This window comes from Hippopotamus amphibius, chromosome 6, assembly GCF_030028045.1.
Source record: "Hippopotamus amphibius kiboko isolate mHipAmp2 chromosome 6, mHipAmp2.hap2, whole genome shotgun sequence".
Lineage (NCBI taxonomy): Eukaryota > Metazoa > Chordata > Mammalia > Artiodactyla > Hippopotamidae > Hippopotamus > Hippopotamus amphibius.
The window spans coordinates 49,242,364-49,266,875 of record NC_080191.1 but is presented as its reverse complement, the minus strand read 5'-3'; the positions used below and the strand labels follow the sequence as shown (position 1 = coordinate 49,266,875).

Here is a 24,512-nt window from a genome sequence, read left to right as displayed (position 1 = left end):
AGGTCAGTTTTTATTTTGTGCCTAACTTAACAGGCTCCTTTTATAATCATGGCTAAAATCCAAGAAATATAATAAAGCCAAAGATTCCAAGCAGCAATGGATAACAACTATTAAATTTATTAATTGGGATTTTGTTTACACTTCTCCATTCATTTTAATAATCATTTTGATTTGAATAACTTTGACCTCCTTGGACTGTCACTACTAGGTTATGAAAGGCAATGTGCTTGAGTTTCACAATTTTTACACTGCTTCATTTCCTAAAGAACAACAGTTTGATTTTTATTATGAAAGAAGGGTTGCTAGGTGAAAGTGTTCAGTTTCTTTGGTGCTAATAAATATATATGCTTTAGAACTATAGAGTCTCAATTATTTGTGAAATTTCTCTTTAATTTGGTCTTAGCATATAGCTTTACATTTCTATAAAATTAAGTGTAAGCAATCTGGAGTAATTCATACCTAATGAGTATTCTGCAAACCTATTTACTTCATCAACAATAGTATCCAAACTTTGGAAATGTAACCTGGCACCCAGGTAGACAATATATTCCAGGCAGGACTAAATATCACTCAAAGATAGGCTACCTAAGAGCTCAGGTGTGTGAAACAGGTATGGGGGGGGGGGGTGGCAGGGTGAAGGAGGGTGGGGGAGAGAGAGACAGAGACAGAGACACAGAAAGAGAAACACACTAGGGAGAGCTAGCTTGAGCACTAAAGAGGCATAGGACAGGAAAGTCAGGAAATGACTGGTCAGGATTCTTGAAATTGTGAGAGTAAGAAAAGCCTGACCTTGAATTGAGGTAAAGCATATTACAGACCATGACAAAGATTAAGAGAAAATATAAATGTAAGCAATTTCATTAGAAAACACAGTATTATTACTTCACTTTTCTCAATGACTATAGATACAAAGAATTGTATTTCCCATAACTGGGAAAATAAGCTTTGCATTGAGTTTCAACCTTCACTTAAATTGAATTAAATGAAGTGCTTGCTTATATATGTTTGCAGGAGAGAAGGAAAGAAATCAACATTTAGTGAAAGCATTTGTGCTAAGAACTGAGCTAGGTGTTTTGTGTAACTTGATATGGTTTTCTTATTTAAATCTCAAGGCAATCAGAGGAAATAAGTGTTATTATAGTAATTCTAAGGTAAAGAAATTAACTTTCAGGGATTCACAGGCCTGGTAAAAGGCAGAATTAATATTTGAATCTCAGTCTGGGTGACTGAATCCTACATTCTCTGGTTTCCTTAGCAGTGAGTGATAAAGTAGGAGCTCAAATTACTTATTTAAGGTCTCATGAACAGTCCATAAAATAAAAAATTTCAGTTGAAGGCTATTGCATAAAAATCTACATATGTGGTTTGGCTAAATCTGCAATACTTAACTAGAAGAAAAGCTAAGTATGATCACAGTGGGCCAAATAAACCAAAATCTTCTCAAAGATTTGTGGGGAGTAATTTTTTTTTTTAGTTTCTAAGGCTCCAGGTGCATTTTAAACTAATATGTACATTTTAAGGAGGTAAATTAATTTAAAAACTTAAAATAGAAAAATGATGTCTTCATTGTGAAAAAGTTCATAATCTTTGCATATGGCAAAGCAATGATATGATACTATATTAGTTACTATAACAGATGGTCCAGAGAAAAACCCTAGCTAAAGATGAATTAATTTGGCTTCACTTCAAAGACTTACCATGACCAGATTATAGAAACAATAACCAATAAACAATATTGTCATTGATGTTGATATCTTCTTTCATATATTCATTTAATAAAGTAAATATATTTACAGCAAAGAATATTGTTTCTTGAGTGAGAGTGAAAAAATGTACTGAATCATTCAATTAATGAGATCAGTCAAGTTTACTGACACTTACTAGAGAGAAAATGCTGAGAGGATGGTCCAAAATCTCTATGGGCTTCCTGAAGCTGTTTAAGGCGATCGTCCACAGAAACCTGCACATACACACACAAGAAATAATTTTATCTCAAAACAATAACCTTAATAATATCCTTGATTTAAGTATTATAAAATGATGCTACTGTCCAAGATATGATTGCTAGTACAGACTTCTCTGTGTCTGGAATCAAAGTATTGGTAGGAAAATAGACTCCTTCTGACATCAAGTAACAGTTAATAATGCCAGGCACTCTTCTAAGTAATTTATATGAATTAATTCTTTTAACCCTCACAAAAATCATATTGGGTAAGTAGTACTCATTATTATCATTGTTTAACGTATGAAGATATGGAGATAACAAAGAGGTGTCCAAGGACATAAAGTTAGTATGTGGCAATTGTAGTATTCATACCCAGCCCATAGATGCCAGAAACTATGTCTTGACTGTTATTCTACACTTTACTCAAAAGCAGTAACACTCTAAAGCATCTGAAGTCAGGATGTGGCCATGGGGTCAGCGGCTACTCATCTCTCTTTTGTAAGGAAGACGGTAAAAAGGGCTATAGGGAACAAATGAAAAAGAAGTCTAAAATATTCCAAGGGGAAAAACAGATAGATGAATAGACAGATGATGATGATAAAAATACACAGACAGGTAGATAGACAGACAGATAGAAACACAGACAGACAGACAGATCTAGGTAGATAGATATAGACGGAGAGTGAAAGGACACATGAACATGGAATGTCTTATATTCCTTCAAGTTCGTATCCATCATCTTGACTGGGGAGTATTCAAGTGTATACCAGCTGAATAACATACAGGTACTCTATATGTTTGTTTATCCACATTCTTAGTTCTTTACATTTTGAAAATGCAGAGTTGGTACCCTGAGACACTAACTGCAAATCAATAACAATTGCACTCAGCCTACTGACATTTCCATTTCCTTTTCCTGGTCTTTGTCTAGTAGTGCCAGTCAGGTGTTCCGCTTAGATTGCCAATCTTATTTTCAGCCGCCTTTAAATGGAACGTGTGTCTCTGGCTCACTAGGCACGTCTAGTTTCTCCTGGTTAGCTATTTAAATGACATTAGCAGGTACTTTGTTATGGCCAAAAAGCATTCAAACGCCACACTTTTACATTCCGGAGGAGAACACAAGATGCTGCTCTTGAAATTTAACACCATTGTCTGCCAGCATAAACTGTGCTTCTCATTCAATCAACTAACATCTGAGCTCTAGAGGTTATCAGGCTCAGAGATCAGGATGAAAGAATACACATCCTTTTTCACACATAACGTATTCCCTGACTTCCAATCTTTGCAGATGGTAATAACAGAAGCAGAGTGAGAAGCGAATGAAGATGGACCACAGCAATACCTACATGAAGGCAATGAATCAGAGAAATGGGGCAGAAGAAATAAGGAGTACAAATCAAATGCTTCTGTGTTCTATTCACTAGAAAGTCATATATGAGTTTAACAGATCCCGCTTTATTGATCCCAGATTATCAATATTCTTTTCAAAGAGAGAAAAGACTGTATAATACTATACGCTCATTTATTACCTCTTCAATTTCATGAAGAAAATGTAAACCATTGGGTGGTTCAACATTTGAATTAATTCAGGACCTATCATGCTATAAAATATTACACCTTTAAAATAAAATTATTTTATGTGCTACCTCAAAATTGCATATTTATCTTGTTAAATATCACATCATTTTAGGTCCAAAATATAGAGGAAGATTAGTAAGAATTATTTTTTCAATCTTGCACTTAAACTATCCCAGTACTTTTCAGGGGGAAGAAATGATTATTATGACTCCTAGAAACTGGCCACTAAATGTGACAAAGTACCACAAAGATTGAGCCAAAAACTACTGACTGGCACATGTGGTGACTTGCAAATGCTGATACTTATTAACACTCAAGAGGCTTTGGCTTTTTTAAAGCTGGGATGCACAAGTTAGAGCTAATCATTAAAACAACTGCATTAGAGCAGCTAAGATCTAAAAGCTGAAGGTAAACCCACTACAGTAAAGTGTGCTAGCTGGAAAAAATAAGCAAGATGCCTAAATAGCAGGCAGAGGAAGAAGAAGGATGGAGACTTTCTTAACTTTTCAAAAGGAAAAAAAAAAATACATGATTAAAGTTAAAAAAAAAAAGACTCTTTATGAGGCATTATGGAAAAATTGTTTCTGTGACCTACCATAGGTTTCAACTACTGTGATTTATCTGACCTTTTGCAATTTTCCACACATATCATATGAAGAGAACATCACAAAATTACCTCAAAATCTATATTCATAAAGAAATGAGGCCTTTAGGCTCAAGATACTGAAAGACAACTGTCGTCGTCACAGGCTACTGTCACAGAAAGAAAAGGATCGCGGGTGGTAGAACAGAGAGGTAGGGCTTAAAAACCAAAGTGTAAGCCTGCATTATGAAGAGGAATCAGCTGATACCTGCAAAAGTTTCCATCGCATATTAAGGTCATCTAGCTGGCGAGACATCTTTAGAGATGGGTGCAGGTCAAGTGGAGACAGCTGACTGGATAAATCATTCACTGTTTTAACTTTTAAGTTGATTGGTGCAATTTCTTCTCTAAATGCCTGGAAGAAAAGGACAAGAAAAATGTCATCAGGAAAGAATATAACAAAACCTAGTATTCCATATTTCATTAAAAAAAAAAGATCAGCTAAAAGGCCATCAACTATAGCTGCCCACTCAACAACAGCTGACTCAATTCAGGTCTTAAGCAACCAGGACCACTGGCCAAAGAATCACCCTTTACAAGCCGGAGAATCTAAACAGATGCATGAAGAGAAAAATTATAATGCAAACTCATTTAAATGATTAAGTATTTCCTTCAAGTTTTTCATTATGTGCAATTTAGTCTGGAAAATTTTTGCCATTATTATCCATTTTACTAATTTCTAGTCTTGATTTTATCTTTAATTTTCTTTCATAGTTCCTTTTTTAATATGGATACTTTAATATTTTTTCACCTGATGCAACAACTTGGTTTGAATTGTTTTCATTGAAAATTAAGTTTGAAAGTGGCTAGGGGAAAAAAAGCTTTCCTAACCACAAAATCCATGGCTATTATACACTCGAGAGGTAAGGTTTAGCTTTTTCAAAGTCATTTATGACCTCTCTTTGCGGTTAGAGGTAGGACAAGAAGATCAGGGTCTATCAGAAAAGAGGTAAATGAAGCTTAGAACTGACAGATGACAGTTCTGGGCACACTAAGAGAGCTGGTATAGGTGGGCGTTGAAGGGGTGTATATGAAGAGGGGAAAATAAAACAAAAAATATTTGGGGTCAATGACAGTGATATGTCCTATGAGAACAAACAACAAAATAATCAAAACACTGTTTTCTCCTTTCTCTACATAATTCCAACCCCTTCTGTGTTCATGTATCCTTTTTTCCACAAAGTCTTTGCTTAGATCCCATCCATAAAAGACTCACTGGGGTGCCCCACCCTTTGGGAAGATTTCTCAGAGGTCTTTCCCTCCCCAGTTCTGCCTGGAGGCCCCACCCAGGCGCTCCCCAGTATTCTAGCTGCCATCTCCAACCCAGCCAGGATTTCCAACCTGCACATCTCTGGACACACAAATCAGGTTTTATGGTGGGGGACATTCTTGACTGTTTAGTGCCATATGAACCACTTGCTATAGATTTTAAACATTTCTTATCAGAGCTCTTAGTTCTTGATATTGCAAGCATTCATATTTGAATGTCTTCCCCCACCCCTCATAGAATGGAAGCTTCTAGAGAATGGACATCCTCCAGTACTCAGCACAAGGTTTGCAATACAAGAGGGGCAGAGGTCATTTCTAACGATGAAGGCTTAAAACATGGTATTTGAGGCAAGATTAAGCCAATAAAGAACTGGGAAGAGAGTTAGAATATTAAAAGAGAGCAGCATATTTTTAATTCTTTGGTGTGTCAAAAATTAAGAGTTAGGGGCTTTCCTGGTGGTGCTAGTGGCTAAGAATCTGCCTGCCAATGCAGGGGACACGGGTTCGAGCCCTGGTCCGGGAAGATCCCACAGGCCGTGGAGCAGCTAAGCCCGTGCGCCACAGCTAAAGAGCCTGTGCTCTAGAGTCCGTGAGCCACAGCTACCGAGCCCTTGTGCCACAACTACTGAAGCCCACGTGCCTAGAGTCTGTGCTCCGCAACAAGAGAAGCCAACACAATGAGAAGCCCATGCACCACAATGAGAAGCCCATGCACCGCAACGAAGAGTAGCCCCCACTCTCCACCACTAGAGAAAGCCCACACGCAGCAAAGAAGACCCAAAGCAGTCAATGCATAAATAAATAAATTTTTAAAAATTAGAGTTAATCATGTACCAAACTATAAGTATTAGGTGTTGTGAACATACTATTAGCATCAGCTCTAAAGTTTCATCATTTCTACAATCTCCACCCCTAAAGAGACAAGGCATATGTCTATGAGCCCCCTTTCTTCTCCTCTTTCATCACTCCAAGTTTAACTAATGAATAATAGGTATCAAAGTGCTTTGAAGGCTATAATGTTTTATTAAAACACTACAATATTAATTTGACTTCCTCCTTATGCTTATAAAAAGAAAACCTCTTTAACCACTTCCCAGTTCCACCTTTTATAACAAGTAAAGGCTAAAAATAATCATCGTGGTTGGTAAATATCAAAATAATATTAAGAATATAACCTTATTTTTAAAAAGAAAGTTAATTTTAGGTAAACCTGAGACCATGTTTTAGTATTTCAAAATTCTTAAACACGGCCAAAAACTACATGAAGAAGATCAAGCTGGAGAGCCAGAAGAACACACCTGGAGCCCAGAGACAGAGTGAAAGATATGGACTTTGGAGATAGCTGTGTAAATGACACCTGAAACAGTGAGCATGGAAATCAATGCACAGAAATATGGTCAGAATTCTGAAAACACCAGCATTTCAAAGTCAGGCCTGGAGATGGACATTTGGGATTCAGCTGTAAATAAATGATGACTGAGGTTGTGGGGTTAGATAAATTACTCTGTAATATAGCATAAAGCAAAAAAAAAAAAAATTCAAAATCAGATAGAAGAAGGGAAGTCCATGAAGATGTGAAAATTGCTGCAGCATGGAAGGAGTTCAGAGCTGTGACAGTTTTTCTCCATGACTGCAGATGTTGACCTTTCATGGATGACAATGTGTATAAATAAACAGATTCACAAGTACAGTTCAATGCGAAAAGCAGATTTATGATAATAGAGACATTATAGATCTAAAGAATTAATAATCAGTATAGAAGCATGGGACAGAGAGAGGAGCGGGAAAAGAGAATTTTTCAGTCTGGACTTTGAAAGGACCTGAGTTCCCTCAGATTCAGTTTGAGAATAATTACAGAACTCAAATCTTTCAAGGTTTATTCAGTTGTAATTTTTACATCGTACACTAATAACCAGCTTTTAAAATCAATATGTTTATACTTTGAAGGCATTAAAGATTAAAAATGAAATGCCTGAAAACATTCTCAGATGTATATAATTTTAAATAATAACCAGTTTTATTTCAAAAGATGGTGAAAGTTTTTTAAAAATAACTTTGACAGATTTTTTAAAATCTTATAGAAGAAACATTTTTTTTCCCTCAATAAAAATAATGCTTCTCTCTTACAAGCCACAGGTAAAAACATTAAAAGGTCTTAGACAAATAATGCATTTTAGGTTTAATTTTGTTTTTGTGGTCCAGTGTTTTATGGTAACGAGGAATCTTTCTATTAGGAAAGTTTATCTTTTGGTTTTTAGGAGCTCCAAATTAAGGGGCTTTCTGAAATAAAGCAAATTTTAAAATGGTTTCAGATCTGTTGTGTGTTCTGGTATAAAGAACCAATTTCTCATGTTTTGGCTGCCCTTTCCTATAGGAGAATAAAAATCTATGTGGGTTTTCTTTGCTATAAAAACAGAAACATCTGCTAGTGTTAAAGGTGCTGACTGGCAGCCCTTCTCCTGTCAGAGGTGTGTATTCTGCACATAAGAATGATTAAGGATAATTTTACGAAGTTAAAATTATTTGATTACCCTAAAAGATTTTGTTTTCCAGTTGCTTTGGCATATTTAATAATATTTAGCAATAATTAGAACTTATTTTCACCTGCCTGTAGTTTCATTGGCATTGGGGTATACTTTAGAGTACACGTAAAACACCCTGGACTTTGAATCCATTTTACTTGGTTTAAAGAGACTTGAGTTTTATTTTCTTTTTTCCTAATAAGATGTTAAAATATTTTAATCCATAGTTTATTACTTTGTCTTAAATATTAATTGTATTTTCCCTAGCTTTCCCACGTAAGCAGAAATTTAAACAGAAGGATTTGGATGCAGAGATGAGTAATTTCTTCAAGCAAATGGGATTAACAACTCCCAAATTTTTAGGCCAGGTGTAATTTCATTTTTCCCTCAGCACTAATCATCCTGTATTAAAAACGGATGCTTTCAAATTCAAATGGGTAAATGCTTGCTCCAAACCAACAGAACATACTTTTTGAAAACCATTGGCTTAAAGATTTTCAGTGTTTAAAAATCACCTTTTAAAATACAAGAAGTGTGCCGCTTCCAAAGAACCTATCCTAAAAGGTTTTATTTTGTTATTTTAACTCAAACTCAATTATGGAAAGTTTTTTGGATACTATAGTTATAGGAAGAAGCCTACTTAATGCATAGGGTCACTGGAAACGTATATTTACAATGAAAGATAGCAGACCCCAATACTTTTAGTAATAAAATTTTTTTGTTGAAATGTAATATGTAACCTTTAAAGATTCAAATTCAAATAGCTGATCAAAGTTGAGCTTAATTACATTATTATGAATGAGGTCTCTACAATGAAAGAGAAGAGCAAGAAAGAAATCATGAAAACTCCACCACTTACTAGCTATGTGGGCTTGAGCAATATCTGCAGTGTCATCATTTGTAAAATGGACATAATAATAATATGTATCTTGTTGGGTTGGTGTGAGGATTAAAAGAGATACCTATATAAACTAGCTAAGAACAGTTCTTGGCACACAGTAAGCATCAATAAATGCTAGCTACTATTATCCCTATGTCTACACATACATATTTACTTATGTAACTTGTCTGAGTAGGATTCAGTTAATTTTCTAGACCTTTCTTCTCTTTCCTATTCAGCCACATGCAAAACAAAGGGAGAGTATTATCTAATATCTGTGCACAAAAGATGTATATCTTCTGCAATAAAAATTCCATTCATGATATCGATGTTGGTCTGATTTTTCATCTGTTTATACTTTGATTTGATTTATGACTACCTAGTGTATAGTTTACTATGCTACTACAAACCCTAATACATGCCAAATCTGTTATTTGTGTCTTTTACTGCCTAAATTCCATTAACTGCTTTTCCGGATATGTTCTAGAATATGGGAGCCAAAGGGAATCTAGACCAGAGGTCTAACACCCTTAACTTTGGGCAATACCTGATTACAAACAGAATTTATAGCTAAACTAATTCTTCACTATATGTTCGGACAATAAGATATAATTAGTAGATAAGAACTCCCAATAAAACAGTACACTTTTGATTAAACCTCTGAATCCAACCACCGATTTAAAAAGAAACCTGCCAGACAACACCATGTGGATGCCATTCTGTAAGATCCAGGCTGTGAGAAACACTATAAAAGAAACAATTCAGTTTCTTCAATGAACACATTGCAAAGAAAACAAACAAAAGATAAAGGAGACATCTGGAGATTAAAAGGGACCTTAAAATATCCTTACAAAAACAGGTAAAACTAATCTATATTGTTTAGGGATGGGTGAAAATGTATAAAGAGAAATAAAAGTAAATTATTGTATAAGTCACCTTAGTTGTTCTTTTGGCGGGGGGGGGGTTCTGATGGTGGGGGGCATATGGAAAACATCTGTTGTGTCTGAAAAAGTTCTATAGTCTGATTTTGGTGGCGGTTGTAACAGTGTTGGCCTTATAACAGTCCCTTATAATGTTTTATATATGTGGCTCTCCTTATTTGTGTCATATTTAACCATAAAGAAATCCTTTATCTGAGGCAGGGATACTGACCATGGTTTTCTCAATGTGGTCCTGCAGTGAATCGATGAGCAAGTCCCCCACAGGCTTCCAGCCATTCCGCACGGCCTCGGCTTCCTTCAGGTCAGCATCCAGGTCGTCCATTGCTCCCTGTAGGTCTCTGAGCTTCTCCAACGCCTTGTCCACTTGCTTTTGCCAATTGCTAGTAACAGCATTTAGACTTTCCCACTTCTCTTTGACTTCAGAAGACTGTTTGCGCATGGCTTTGGCAATCTTTTGGGCTCTCTCCTCAGGAGTCAATTCTGTGATTAAAAAAAAAAAAAGAATATTTGCATGCCTGATCAACTCTACATTCTTACAGGCAATTGTGAATACCACCTTTCAAAGAGTTGCTACCCAGGGCACACTAACCAGGGTAAGAACTGTCTCTATACTGCTTCCACTAATCCCTTGCTACTTCTCCAAAGAAGAAAATAGCTACTCAGAGTAATAAGTGGCTCAGTGCTTTTGGTAACTTTTGAATTTTAATATTTTGCAAACCTTGAAATATAACAAGATAACTCAAGAAATAAAACAATTTTTCTTCAACATGAATTTAGTTACATAAAATCCAAAGACAGCTTTTCATTAGTTTTTCATTGTCTTCAAGAGAAATGGGAAAGATAATTGGGAGAGAAATAGCTCTAAGTTATGAGGAAAAACTCTGAGAAAATAAGATTAATTTATTGTATTAACAAAAAAAATACAACTGAAGAAAAATAACATATCTTAGATACTTTATCATCACTGAATCTGTTTGGCAGTTAGTTCATCTTTTAATACAAGGCATTCTCTGTAGCCCAGAAGTGTAGCACATTCACAAATATTTCAACAAGAAGACAGCAAGACTTCAAGGACCACCCTCAATATTTAATAGAGCAAGAGGGCTTCCAGAATGTCTGAAATAAAGTAGACTTTTCAGACTGGAAAGGGCAGGCATAATGCAAGATGCTGCCACAGGACAGGGGCAGGAAGAAACAGGAAGAGTCCACAGGACAAGCAAAGGAAACAGACAGAAGTCAAAGTCAAGTTGAAGGCCAAGGGTCAGAAACATAGTGATGAGAAGCTGGCAAGACAAGGGCGAGACAAGGTTCAATAAGATCCCCAGCTAAACAATCCAGGGCGTCACCACCCTCAGCACCCCAGGATGCCTCCTTTCCTCTCTAGCTAGTTTGATGGTTGTCCTGCTGGTCCCCTGGAAACAGAGAAGCAAGTCAAGGTAAACTTTATATTAATTTAAGATAGAAGTGCATATTCTTCTTCGTGATAACATCCCATCTTTTAGCAGCAATCACATTAGCAACATCCACTTCACCTCAAAGTATTCCAAACCATTCATAAAATGCACTGAAGTTCATCAGACTTCCTGGTGAAATGAAATTCATGGTAAGATGAACCATGAAGCAAGCTCTCCTAAACTGTAACTTTCCTATGCAACATAAATTCGTTTGCCTGTTTTTATTTAAATATTATTTAAAAGTCAAGATAAAAGGGACAGAACATTTATTTTTATCTAAGTTTCCAGAAAGTTCTAGACCTCAATATTTAGACGAAAGCAGCTATAATAAATCTCTAGGAACAACATGGATGGCTGCACAGAAACGTGACCAATCCCTCGTCAGCTGAATTGATTACAAGAGGAGACAGTGTTATGTTAAGCAGACAGATTAAGTTTACCAGTAAATGATAAATAAGGAAAATAAGTGAATTAGAGATCCAGCTTCAAGGAATGCTTAGGCTCAGATACAGTCCAGTACAACGGTGGGGGGAGGGAGTCAAGAATCCTGGGGAAAAAGCCCTAAAACTTGTAACATGTCAGGATTTCAAGGTTCCAGAGAAAAAACTGTGAGGAAAGGTTCATCATTAAAAAGGGCAACTTTATTTAAATCCTTAAGCCTTCAAGATGTTTTTTATAAAAGAAAAATATGTAATATTAATACTATCCATATTTTATATAAAAATATGCTCAGTGTAAGATGAAAAAGATCATTCTTAGCCTGATGAGAAAGGGAGTTGATAATTTTCATGATGGTAACACCTGTGTTTGTTAATAAATTACTTGGGCTTTTTCAAAGATGTATTTTAAGCACTCATGTTTTACTGACTTTTGTAAAAAAGGAAAAATACAGTGCCAATTTCAGAAGAGACAACTTAATTATGATGATTTTCTCTGGATAAAGTAAAAACTGTTTCTCAGTCAGTCACTGAATAACCTGGCAGGGAGACACAGCTTCTTTGTCCTGTGACAAAATATCCAACACTGGCTGTGACTTTTTGTCTTCACTTAATGTAAAATCTTCTGATTGAGCAGTCCTTTTGTAGTATTTATATATAATCCTACTCAAGCAGCTACTCAGAAGAAAAGTTCTACGTTCAATTCACCATCTGTTTGCCAGAAAGGAGGCATATTAACTAAGCACAGAGTCAGAATAAAAGTGCCTCCTGTTGCAGCAACAATCTCAGTTTAATGCATACTTTAAACCAGGAACAGTAAAAAGCCAAACAAAAACTTTCCAGAACGTTTGCGAAACAGGTAATAGGAAGCAACATGTGAAATCCGAAGTTATGACCATTTGGGGTAAGAAAAAAGAAAAATGAAAGCAGCAAGAAAGCATAAAAGATGAAAATAATAAAGGTATATCCTGACATTTAAAAAAAAAAAAAACCTCCTGTTACTTGAAAAATCAAAGGACAAAATTTGCTTCACATTTTCCGAATAGATATTTTGCGGTAAATTTTAAGACCCTCATGCAAGAGTGGAGAATCTTCTGGACTAGTGGTTCTGAACTCTGGTGACATATTAGAAACCACCCTGACAGTCTGTTTGCTTGCTTATTTGTTTTTAGATGCTGATCCCCAAGGACCAAGTATTTAAAGATTCTGGTCTAGCTGGTTAAGGGTGAAGGGCAGCACGGATATAGTTTAAAAAGCTCCCCAGGTGACGGTAATGTGTCGTCAGGACGGAGCACTGCCAGCCTACTGGCTTATAAATTGATTTCTCTGGTCACTGCTGCTGAAGCTGGACAGTGTGTTTCCACTCCAGTGAGCTGCTGTGTCATTCCCACGCAGAACAGGGCACTAACTACCAAAGGCGCACGCGGGAGAGCAAATGAAGCTCGGTGATAAGAGGGTAATCTAATTTGCATTTGAAAAGGCAGTAATAGAGGCTAATGGAGAGACAGAGGAAACAGCAGGATAAAACCAAGTAAATTTACTGACAATTCACAGATCGGAAGCGCTTTTCCTAGGTCACTTTTCTACTCTGTGTGTGCGTTGTGCGTGCGTGTGTGTATGTGTGTGTGTGTATGTGTGTGTGTGTGTGTTTGAGAGGGAGTACTCTGTTTCACTATCCATCCTCCCGTTCCTCTCCCTTCATGCCTGCCATTTATTTGGCCTAACTCTGAGGATGAGATTGTATTTAATTTTTATATTTATATTTATATTATATATGTATATATAGTATAATGTGTTATAATGTATTGTAAATATTAACATATTTACTTTATATTTATATAATTAAAATAGCAATTTCTTTACTGTGTTATAAAATATTTAAGGAAAGGTAGATAACTATCTTTTAGGAAGAAGAAAGAAGAGAGGAGAAAAGAATGACCAATCCTGAAGTTTTCTCTCTTGTCCAGTGGTCTTTATTCTTCAAATATGCAAATTAATTTCATGGCATTTATCCCACTCTCTACCCAGGGGAGAAATACTCACATGCTTCACTGGAATACAGGTGGAAAATGAACCTGGACCAGAAGCAGAGACTAAGACTTGCAATCAGCACTGCTCCCACCCTGCCCTTGGCTCCTAGGTGAGCTAGATGACCTGCTCATCCCAGTGTTAGCAAGTGGGAATGCTATTTTCTCATTCTGGGAAAACATTTTACGCTAAGTGCCTCTTTTACCTCTAAAATTCAATTACATAAGAAAGGCAAAGCAGCAGTGTGTCTCAAAGAAACCTTACAGTAGAGGGGAAAAAAATCTCCTTTTGTGTGCTTATAAAAATTTTTTTTACGTTTAAAAACATGAAAGTATATGTTCCTCCTATGAAATAATATACAAATCAATTAGTATCAGCCCAGTTATTTTAAATAAAGATTTCCCATATTTATCATATTTTCTTTCTCAATTATAGAATTGACAATCTCCATAGTGAGTTTTTATTCTTCGACTCTAAAGCCTTACATCATGCATGTTTGTTCTTTTCATATTGGTTTTGCAGTACTCAGTCTACAGACTAGTATGTCCCCAATATACATAATTACTGAATTGAAATTTTCAATTTTCTGAATGGAATTCTCAGTTTTACTCTTTACTGAGAATATCCAACTTCATAATTTTAAGTGAAAATCTTTCCACTTATTTTTCTTTCTTCTCCCCAAATCCATTACCGCATTTGTATTAAAAAAAATTTTTTTTACTGTGAAAGAGAAGGATAAACCTTACAAAGTCATTTCAAATATGTTAATTCCATCATATGTGTACTGTTTGCTTATTTTTTACATATATCTATAATCTTACTGTATTTCACCAAGAAATGAAGAGGAACAAAGTATAGGAACATATAGGAAAAAAAATTCTCCACTGTAGCATTTTCAAACCATGGACAATTTGGTGCAAGGAAAGATTCATTCATATGCCAATTCCAATACTAATTAGTTATATACTCATGGATATATTCCTTATCTCCTTGAACTTCAGTTAACATCTGTAAAGCTACTGACACATGCCTGACACACAGAAAAGCTTCAGCAGAGGTTAATTTCTTTCATTTTTAAAATGATTTTGTTACTTAGCCTGGGAGGTTTCAATATCGCTAGAGATTTTCACATAAGCTAACCAAGTTGATTGGCCAACAAGAATTCACAGGAAAAAAACAAAGCATCCCTATAGATATAGAGACTAGACCTGACTTTCTCTCTCTCTCTTCATCCTCACTTCACTTTTTTCTCTCTCCTTCATGACCAAAAGATGCTTCTGATTAAGATGATAAAAAATATATACTCCTCAAATTTTCTGATTACATGATTGAGATCAACTTAATCTCTTTGAAACGATCACTGTTGAAGAGGACCCTGCTCACTTCTTATTCTATAGGATGACTGGTGACAACAATTCATTAGGCACCAGATTACAAGTACACCATCAAGTGCTACCAGCTGATTACTGTAATATTTCTTTTTTTACTGTAATATTTCTAATTACGTTCATCTAATAAATTATGAGGATGACAACAGTAAGAGGCTACCCAGAGTAGACTGACTGATACTGTGTAGACTAAATCTTTCAGTAAGAATATGGTGAAGGTGATACGGCTCCACCCACGCTGCCAAGGAATCTGTCAAACTCTTCAGGGAAAATAAAAGACAGTGAACAGATACATTCAGGGAAAAGCAAGAACTCCAAAGTAAAGAGATTTAGGGACTATCTTCCACAAATACCAAAATATAAGGTACTAATGGGGGTTAGGGGTGGAGGTGGGGTGAATGGAGAGAACAGGAATATAAACCACATCGTGGAGAGAGATAAACAGCACTTCCAACCAGAAGTCAATCAAGGTCGAGCTAAAGTCTGAATATGTTAAAGTTTTACTTTTCCCATAAAGTGGACCAAAGTAAACAAACCCAGCATCAAGCTGAGGATGAAGCATGAAGAGACCATTAAAAAGGTTAACCTCCAAGGAAAAGCAGGAACAGCAGAAAGACCCTGGAACAGACCTAGCTAAGCCACCTGAGATCCAGCTTTCAATTTTCTGTAATGGAATATCCCCTGAATTTCCTCACACTAATGGCGGTTTCATAATTTATTCAAGTCAGTTTTGAGTGTTGGACAGCAGCAGACAAGTCACTGGAAACAGGAAGGTAGTCCTGAGAGGGGACAAGAGAAGCTGGGAAGGCCGGTTCCAGGAGGGCAAGGGTGTGTTCTGCTCACTGCTGTCTCCCCAGTATCTAGAACACTACCTGGCACATGGTCGGCACTCAGTAAGTACTGGTCAAACTAATGAACAGAGCTATGCACAATATCTTCGTTTTGAAAAAAATTTACCTTTAAGGTCAATTGAAGGACAGGAGTCTTCAATCACAAGTCTCACATTTCTTGCCACACTACTGCCCATCTCTCCCCAGGCTGCTTCCCTGAGGAACACAATAGCTAATTTTCCTTCAACATACTAACCAAGTCCTAGGCTTTCTATTCAAGCTTAGCCATTCTTAGAAAGAAGTCAGGCATGTCTTAGGTTTATGTACTGCCAAAATAAGTGAGAAGTTTCAAGTGGAGAATTTATGCCTTGGCTAGGATTCCACTTTTTAAAAGATAGCAAACCCTCCAACTCACTCTTGAAGACTCCAGCTTTCAAGAGGAACAGCAACAACAGGAAAAGAGGAGCACACCACATTGAAAGCGTTTAGTCTCCTCCTATTCTTTATGTTTAAATCAGAGCGTGACACCCCAGATGTTGATTTCAATAAAATACATACATGTAAATTACTGCCATCTTTTTTACGAGGCACATGTGATTTATGGATGGTTCTAATGGTGATTAGAGACCATAACAGATGGTAAATAATTAATTTTAAATGCTGTGTCTATCAACCTAACCTTTGTTATCATATAATTCTTCATTAAGAATGTTGATTTATTTAAATTGAATTTCACTATGATGTATGATGGTATTCATTAGCATGCAAACAAGTTTTTGAAGTTTTTATCCAATCAACAGGCTTACTCAGCCATCTCATATTTTTGGAAAGTTGAAGACTGGATTCACCACATCCATCCATACAGATGGAACCTTAAAATGGGAAGGATCACATTGCTGCTCTGTAGTTAACACGGGAAATGAAAGTAACATTTTTTCTGTGCTTTTTCATGCATTACAACTTTACCAATCTAATTTGGACTTAAGAAGCTAATTAAATTATTGCCTTGGTCTATAGGCCTGAAAGCAATTATTTATCCTTCAAGTTTTATATGAAAATTAAAAAGACAAAGTCTAATATTGCCTAAACACCTTCTCCCTTGGTGCCAGGAAATCAGTGAACTGGTATATCATTCTATTAAGCAGCCTAATATTTCAGCAAAGGAAAAGTAAGAATGAAGGGAAAAGCATATCATTATTGTATGAAATTTTTATAAGTAGAAGGATATAGAAAGTAAAATCTTATTTTTACTGCCTATCTAGAAGCGTTTTGATTATTGGGGTAGTTAAGATACTATGTTATGACGGTCAAGGGCATCAAGGGTTGTGACCAGCCTGAGTTGGTGTTTCAGCTCTGTCACATGGGTGACAGTAGGCATCCAAACATCTCAAAGTTTCAGTTTCCTCATCTGTCAAATGGGTGGTAACAGTACTCATACCTCAAAGATTTGCTATGAGAATTAAAGGAAACAGTGCCTGGCACTCTGTAAGCCCCAGATAAATGCCAGTTTGTTGTGAACATCTAGGTTGACTAACATTCCTCTCTTCTCCTTTCCTTTTTGGGTGTTGATTCCTCCTTCATCTAACACCATGCTTATAAAGGGGGCTGCCGATCCCAGAGGACCCTGAGCTCCATGCTACTCAAGCTGAGTCAGTTCCTGCTCTCTCTTAGAATGTGTTAGTTCTAAAGATGGGCTTTCCCTCCTTGGTATGCGGTTGCAAGGTTTAAGGTCACAGGAAAGCTAAGAAAATGAACAATTGTGGAGAGAGGCAGAAAGGGAGACATGCAGAAAGGCTCTGCCTGGCATTTCGGTTCCTGTGGCCAGCTGTGTCCTTGTGCTCACTCTAATTCAGTTATGGGGCTAACACATTCCCTCCTGTGCCTGCACAGAGTGTTTGTCATTCAAAATGAATAGGGTTCTAATTAATACAGTGGTTATTAGGGAAACAAAAAATGCCCTGGGGAAAAAACACCCATGAGTTTTACTACCTAATTACTTAGATTAGGTTATGTGTAATTTGGCCTTATTTTATGAGATGCAAGGAAATAATTATTGCCATCTTTTTAATGTAACCTTATGTTATACCGAGAATCAATATAAAAGTAACTTCTAAACTCTATGATAATTTCACCTTCTCACTCATTTAATGATCATGAAATTTTATTTGCACAAGTTTGCAAATACTGGCACAAAAAGGAGTGACATAGTGGACTGAAAAATGTCATTTATTACTTCGTTGTTATATCATAAAATATATGAGATTTCACATAGGTGAAAAATACTCCTAATTGGCTTTCTAAAATATTATGAAGCACTTAATAATTAAAGGAAAACAGTATATTCTGAGTTAAAATATTGGGTTGGCCAAAAAGTTCATTCGGATTTTTTTCTGCACGATGGTACAGAAAAGCCCAGACAAACTTTTTGGCCAACCCAATATTAACTACTACTAAATATACACACAGCTGTCTAAGACCAAAGAGGAAAAACACTAATCCATACATACTTTTTCACCTGAAAACTTTATTATTAGCCATTAATCACAGGTACAATCATATCCAAGTATAAAAAGTTGTATATGAATAAATACACAAAAACACGACTATAGACACTACACACAACTGTGAATGCACGAACACACTAAAGCAATAGCTTTTTTTCCCCCTCCATCATTTAAATGAAACAAAATAAATTAAGTAACTGCACCAGGTTGAAAAAGAAATAATGTTCAGACAGCCTGCAGTAAAACTATAGTTGTAGTAACAGTAACGCCTTGACTGGAATAAATTTTAAAGAAGACTCAAGAGGAAATTTATGAACAAAAAAAAGTGCAATCTTTTTTTGTCTTAAAACCAAAACCTGAGCAGAGGAAAACAGCTTTTCTACACCCACATATACAATAGTTGTATAATTTTCTAAACACTTTTAGAGGTGAAATATCCTATTTAAGCGTTAACCATTTTATTTAGTGATTGCTACTATAGCCTCAGCTCATAAAATGTGTGTCTGTGTGTGCACGCACATCTGATATGCACCTGCCTGCATCTGTGTGCGGGGTAGACAGGGGGATGCAGACGTAAGGCTCTAACTCCCCTGTGCAATTTTGACCTAAGCTGTTAGGTAACAAATAGGGTGAGACGGCCGATACAGGGTGAGGTATTCCCCGACCACCTCGAGAGGTGTGGGGACACGAGTAGGCTGTCCTGCAACCTACTTTCACTATGCAGCTGTGTGGTTTTCAAAGGAATTCAAATCTGGTACTGAGAACAGCAGGGAGGTTGAGTGAACAAGGAAGAAGCCAAGAAATATTTGTGCAGGGTTAAGAGGCTTCAGAGACTGAAAGTCAAGAAGGAGCGAGGAGGTCAGTGGCCAGTGAACAGAGAGAAAGACAGAGGAGATAAAAATGAAGGGATGAGTTGAAAGCCAGCCAAAAAACTGGAGGTTAAGGAAAGTCACCAACACAGAAGCTTACTGCTCTGTCCCTCGATCCACATTAGCTGATGACCTTAGCTGGCACCACGACATTTTCTTGGCCTTTGTGCTTAAATTTTTTTTAAAAAGGCATACTGTACGACCTGCTCAACTCATTGGGATCCTTAGGAAAATACAAAAGTGGTTTGAGAAGCACAAGTACGAAGAACAATATGTAATGATGAGACATCTGTTGTTCCATTGTTCTACTTTTTAACAGATATAAACCAGGTGGTTAAAATCAAATGGAAAATGATTTGACTTCATTAAAAGGAAATATTTTATACTGACATAAAACAGTTCAAATCAAATTAAGTAGTTCCATATCATTCAAGATAAAGGGACTACTGACAAAGCTGTGACCTTTGTAAAATTTCTGTAATTATTCAGATAATTTTAGTTCAAGTGAAAATTACATTGACATAATAACTATTTATAAGCAGAATGAGTAATTCTGGGTAGCTGTATTTCATTCATTTAACCCTATTTTTTTAAGGTTGCCATTTTGGAAGGAAATTTACTAAAGTATAAACTTCATTTTATGCCTTCTCTTAACTGATTTATATTCTGTCTTTAAAAATAAACAAACCACAATTCGCAGCCTCAGCTTTTCTTTTATTGTAAAAAGCCCCAAAGACTATTCTGTTTTGTTTTATTTTGAATTGTCATGTATCCTTTTTATAATTTTCTTTCTCCTCATTGCTGTCAGGCTGCCTGAAGTCATTTCTCACTGTCACCTTTTCCTCTGTCCTGTCATTTCTGTCTTGCTACATAGCCATAATTCACTGGAAAACAAGTTAAACAAGTTACAACAGTGTCTAAAGTAAGAGTTAATACCTCTGAGAGAGTGGTTCTTCTATGAGCTAATAAGATCACTATATTTTCTACATAATATCTGTCTTGGCCGCTCAGATAATTTTTCACACTCTTTCAGATTCTCGGTAACTGAGAAAGGTCACTAAGCAAGGGCAGGGTTGAGCTTCAGACACAGATATCAGTAATATAGTCAGAGAGATGATGGGGTACCAGGGAGGCGGGGAGGAAAGCTGAGAGAGGAATGGGTCCAGGAAGACACAAAGCCTGTAGTGAGTGGGACAGAATGAGCAGGGGTTGGGCAGGCAATGGAGGAAGGAGCTGCAGATCAGGTAGGGGGACCTATGGGCAGAAAAAAACAGGATGGGCAATAGGATAAAGACAAGAAGACCATTACCTGGAGAATATCATGAGAAGTTGGTGTCAAATGGACATTAGTTTGGAGCAGAGAGAGGCATGAGATGCTGCTGCACAAGAAAACTGAGGCCAAATCACTGTGCAGCCTTATACGGCAGATGAAGGAACTCAGATCCCATTTCAGAGGCTACCAGTGGTTTTTAAATGCCAGTTCTGTGTTTTAGATATATCACTGTAGCATCTATGTTGATGCAGAGATATCAATTAAGAAAGTATTGCAACAGTCCTAGCAAAAGATGGTAAGGGCCTGAAATAGGGTAATGTTAGTAGTGACTTTCAAATGTTTAAAATAGACATACTTGAAAGTTGCTAGGAGAGTAGATCTTAAAAGGAAAAAAACTGCAACTACGTGAGGTGATAGACATTAACTAGACTTACCGTGGTGATTATTTCACAATACATACAAATATCAAATCATTATGTTGTACACCTTAAACTTGTACAATGTTATGTCAGTTATATCTCAATAAAACCAGGGAAAAAAAAGAGAAAACACTATCAGAGCATACCTGATAAGATTCTTTGTCAGCAACTGATCATTTGGTTGAAATAATTAATTTGCTTGTTTTTAATAGCGTTAATCAATTAAAAGATGCCTGAGAGCAGTTCATTCTGTGACTTAGTAATAAAACTCCATAAGCTATCATAAAATGCATATATACACATATGACACTATAAGATAATTGATAATAGAAAAAAGAAGAAGCTAGGAGAAAAGGCTTTGGGAGAGAAAAATCATGGAGAGAGGTATTTTCAGGAATAGTTATTCAAAAGTAAAGAGATGCATTCACCTCAGGGTGTCCCTATGGCACATTACACATAGTGAAATCAATAAATGCTTATTAAAGAGAACCCAAAACTCATTATACAATTTCTCCCTGCTCTATTCCCTCCAACATTGAGTACTTTGAGTAGCATCACACAAGATAACATGTTCAAATGCTCTCTATTTCTGAGAGCAGTCCTTCATAAGTCATGGTAAACAACAAAGTATAAAAGCTATTACGGGTAATTTTCTTTCATTTACTTTTAACAACACGTAAAATCAGCCAACATTACACAAAATATTATCAGGAAATGAGAAAGCATGAAAATTGCTAATTGTAAAAATGAAAAAAACAAAAAACCCCAAAAAACAAAAAGAAAATCATAAGGTTAAACTGTCATGACTTGTTTTCTTTCCTCCCAAATATAGTATATGAAAATGGGCCTTAAAAATGTCCTGAATGTAACAGGAAAATAAGGACTCAAAAAGCAATATGTTTTTACCCTTTAAACTGACTAAGCACTGAGGAAGAAAATTTATAGCAAAGTGAAACTCTAGTGACATAACACTTTTCTACTGCATAAAAATGTTTCCTCTATTCTCTGAAAAGTACTGGGGAAGCAAGAGACGAGACAAGCAGATTTAGGCTAGACTTTAAATTGGATAAGGTGAGACAAGTGCACTTATTTTTGTTCCAAGCTTAAAAAAACAAACAAGTGAAACAGTGCCTTCTTCTTGCTGTGTTTAAGTCGAAAAGTTCTGTCCAACTTTCCAGCACCTCTGAATCTGCACCAGACAGCACATACAAGTGTCTCACTCCTACCTCCTGTGCAGGCACAGCCCCTGACCAAACCCCCCATGGCCCCCCTGCCCTGCCCCCAGCTCTGCTGACTTCCCTGACACAGAGCCGCTCGGCTCCTCACTCTGGGATGCTGCTTCCAGTGATCCTGCCCCAGCTAATCACTTCCTACCCACACCCGAGAGCGCTCAGCATCCCAGCCATTCAACCACCTACAGTGCAGGTGTGTGCCACATGGTGTGCATACATACGTCCACATGTGTGTATAATACGTATATCACAGAGTACTCAGAAAGCATAATTCTCCAAAGATGGAGATGACAATCATGAGTGATTTGCAGACTGAGTAAGGTGGAGACTCAACAATAACTTAGGTCCCCAGTAGGCTGACTGGAAAAATAGTGATACTGCTAGTAGAAAATAAAAACCAATGCTGGAAGAGATGATAAATGTGCTGTGTGTGTCTCTGTGTACACACACACACACACACACACACACACACGGGTCAAGAAAATCATGATCCTGATGGAAAGTTTATTCCGATTGAAGCAGAGCTTCCCTGAGACAGGCTGAGGAGGAAAATGGCTACTTTCCAAATGTCTGATCCAGTTCCAGCTACAGTCAAAGCATTTTCCAACTGTACTTCTCTTACAAGTAATAAATGCTCATGAATTACACTGCTGGACATAGCATGAGGCAGTCTTTCAGGTCTGCGTTTACCATGGAAAGTGAATGATGAGAAAATATTTTGAATGGCATGGTTTTTTTTTTTAAATGCATCAGAATGCTTTTACGCCAAAAGTGAAAAATCAAAATAAAGATATATGTTGGCCCCCCAAATTAATCTCTTAAATCTACTATGTGATTTATACTATTTGCTAGTAAGGCAGATACTGTCTCAGTTTTAAGCCAAAGTACATAAATAATGTTGGTTGTTATGTTTAAATTAAATTCTGTCTGCTTGTAAAAGAAAGGCGCTTTGGTGTCATTTAAAAAATTAATCTTGGGACTTCCCTGGTGGTATAATGGTTAACTATCCACCTACCAATGCAGGGGACACAGGTTCGATCCCTGCTCCAGGAAGACCCCACATGCCGCAGAGCAACTAAGACCGTGCACCACAACTACTGAGCCCATGCTCCGCAACTACTGAAGCCCGGGCACCTAGAGTCCATGCTCCACAATGAGAAAAGCCACCACACTCAGAAGCCCACGTACCACAATGAAGAGCAGCCCCTGCTCGCCACAACTGGAGAGAAAAGCTCATGTGCAGCAACAAAGACCCAATGCAGCAAATAATAAAAATAAAAAAGTAATCTTGAAAAAGTTGAAAAATCTTACTTTCTAGATATTTAAATAATTTGTTTACTCTTGTATTTTAAATATCACTCTTCTACTTACAATTACTTATGTAGTTTAAATATAAGAAATGCAAATTTTTATTTCTGAAAAATTATTTTTACAGTATGTTTTTAATAAAGTATTTTTCTGCAATTAATTCCCCTTTAAAATGATACTGAAGTATACAGCCATTTCATTTTTTAATTTAAGAATCTCAATATTTGTTAAATAATGACATATTTGACTAAAGTAATACTTAGAAGAAAAATTTTAACACTAGATCCTGAAATTCTGTAAGAAATTTTAAAATATCAGGTCCCAATATGCTGTAAGAAAATTCTCTACTTGATTTTGGTGTTTTGTTCACCTCACATGTGTTTTTATGATCTACTAAAGAAACCAGTCTCACCTGTTTTCGATTGCAGGTTTCTTCTTGGTTCTTCAGGGGCCTCAATTGGCTGATCAGCCAGGAAAACTCGAGCTTGGTCTATAGCATTCAGGACAGAATACTCTTTCTCCTTTAACTCACGTCTCAGTGCCTTTGCAAAGAGAAGCAAAAGTTGAATTTGTAACCTAATGTGTTCACCACGTCATGGAACATCTTCAATTGGACCACTTCTGATCACACTTGTCAAAGGAATGTCTAATCACCAGCATGTTAGCGAGGTTAGAAGTGAAAATGTAAATTTTACACATATGAATGATGAAACATGAATAAAAGCAAAAAGATGATTCCTGTAGAACTTATATGAAAAAAAACCCCACCAAACCCCCCAAATTTATAATATTCACCTAAGGGAAATTGCTACAGTATATTTAATCTTATACAAAATGTACTGTTAGAGTTATCACTACTGTCAGATTGCTAAAATATAATAGCCTGATCTAAGATACTTTTTTCTTATAAGACTGACCAACCAAAAAAATTACATCCAGTGGTACAGAAAGAGGCAATTTCACAAGTAGTAATGAGATCCTCAGAAGTGTTT

At 36.5% G+C, this 24,512-nt stretch overlaps 1 protein-coding gene across 11 annotated transcripts in view; it reads right to left on the bottom strand.

Moving 5' to 3' along the window:
• The window catches only part of UTRN (utrophin), a 501,139-nt gene that overhangs the window by 94,460 nt on the left and 382,167 nt on the right, over positions 1–24,512 (bottom strand). For 10 of the 11 annotated variants that reach the window (XM_057739402.1, XM_057739404.1, XM_057739406.1 and 7 more), the window contains 4 exons: positions 23,933–24,062; positions 9,990–10,258; positions 4,375–4,521; positions 1,882–1,960 (listed from right to left, as the gene is read on the bottom strand). In XM_057739402.1, the coding sequence (XP_057595385.1) occupies positions 1,882–1,960; positions 4,375–4,521; positions 9,990–10,258; positions 23,933–24,062 (625 nt within the window). The remainder of the gene's footprint in view (positions 1–1,881; positions 1,961–4,374; positions 4,522–9,989; positions 10,259–23,932; positions 24,063–24,512) is intronic. The other variant, XM_057739410.1, reaches the window with a different exon arrangement.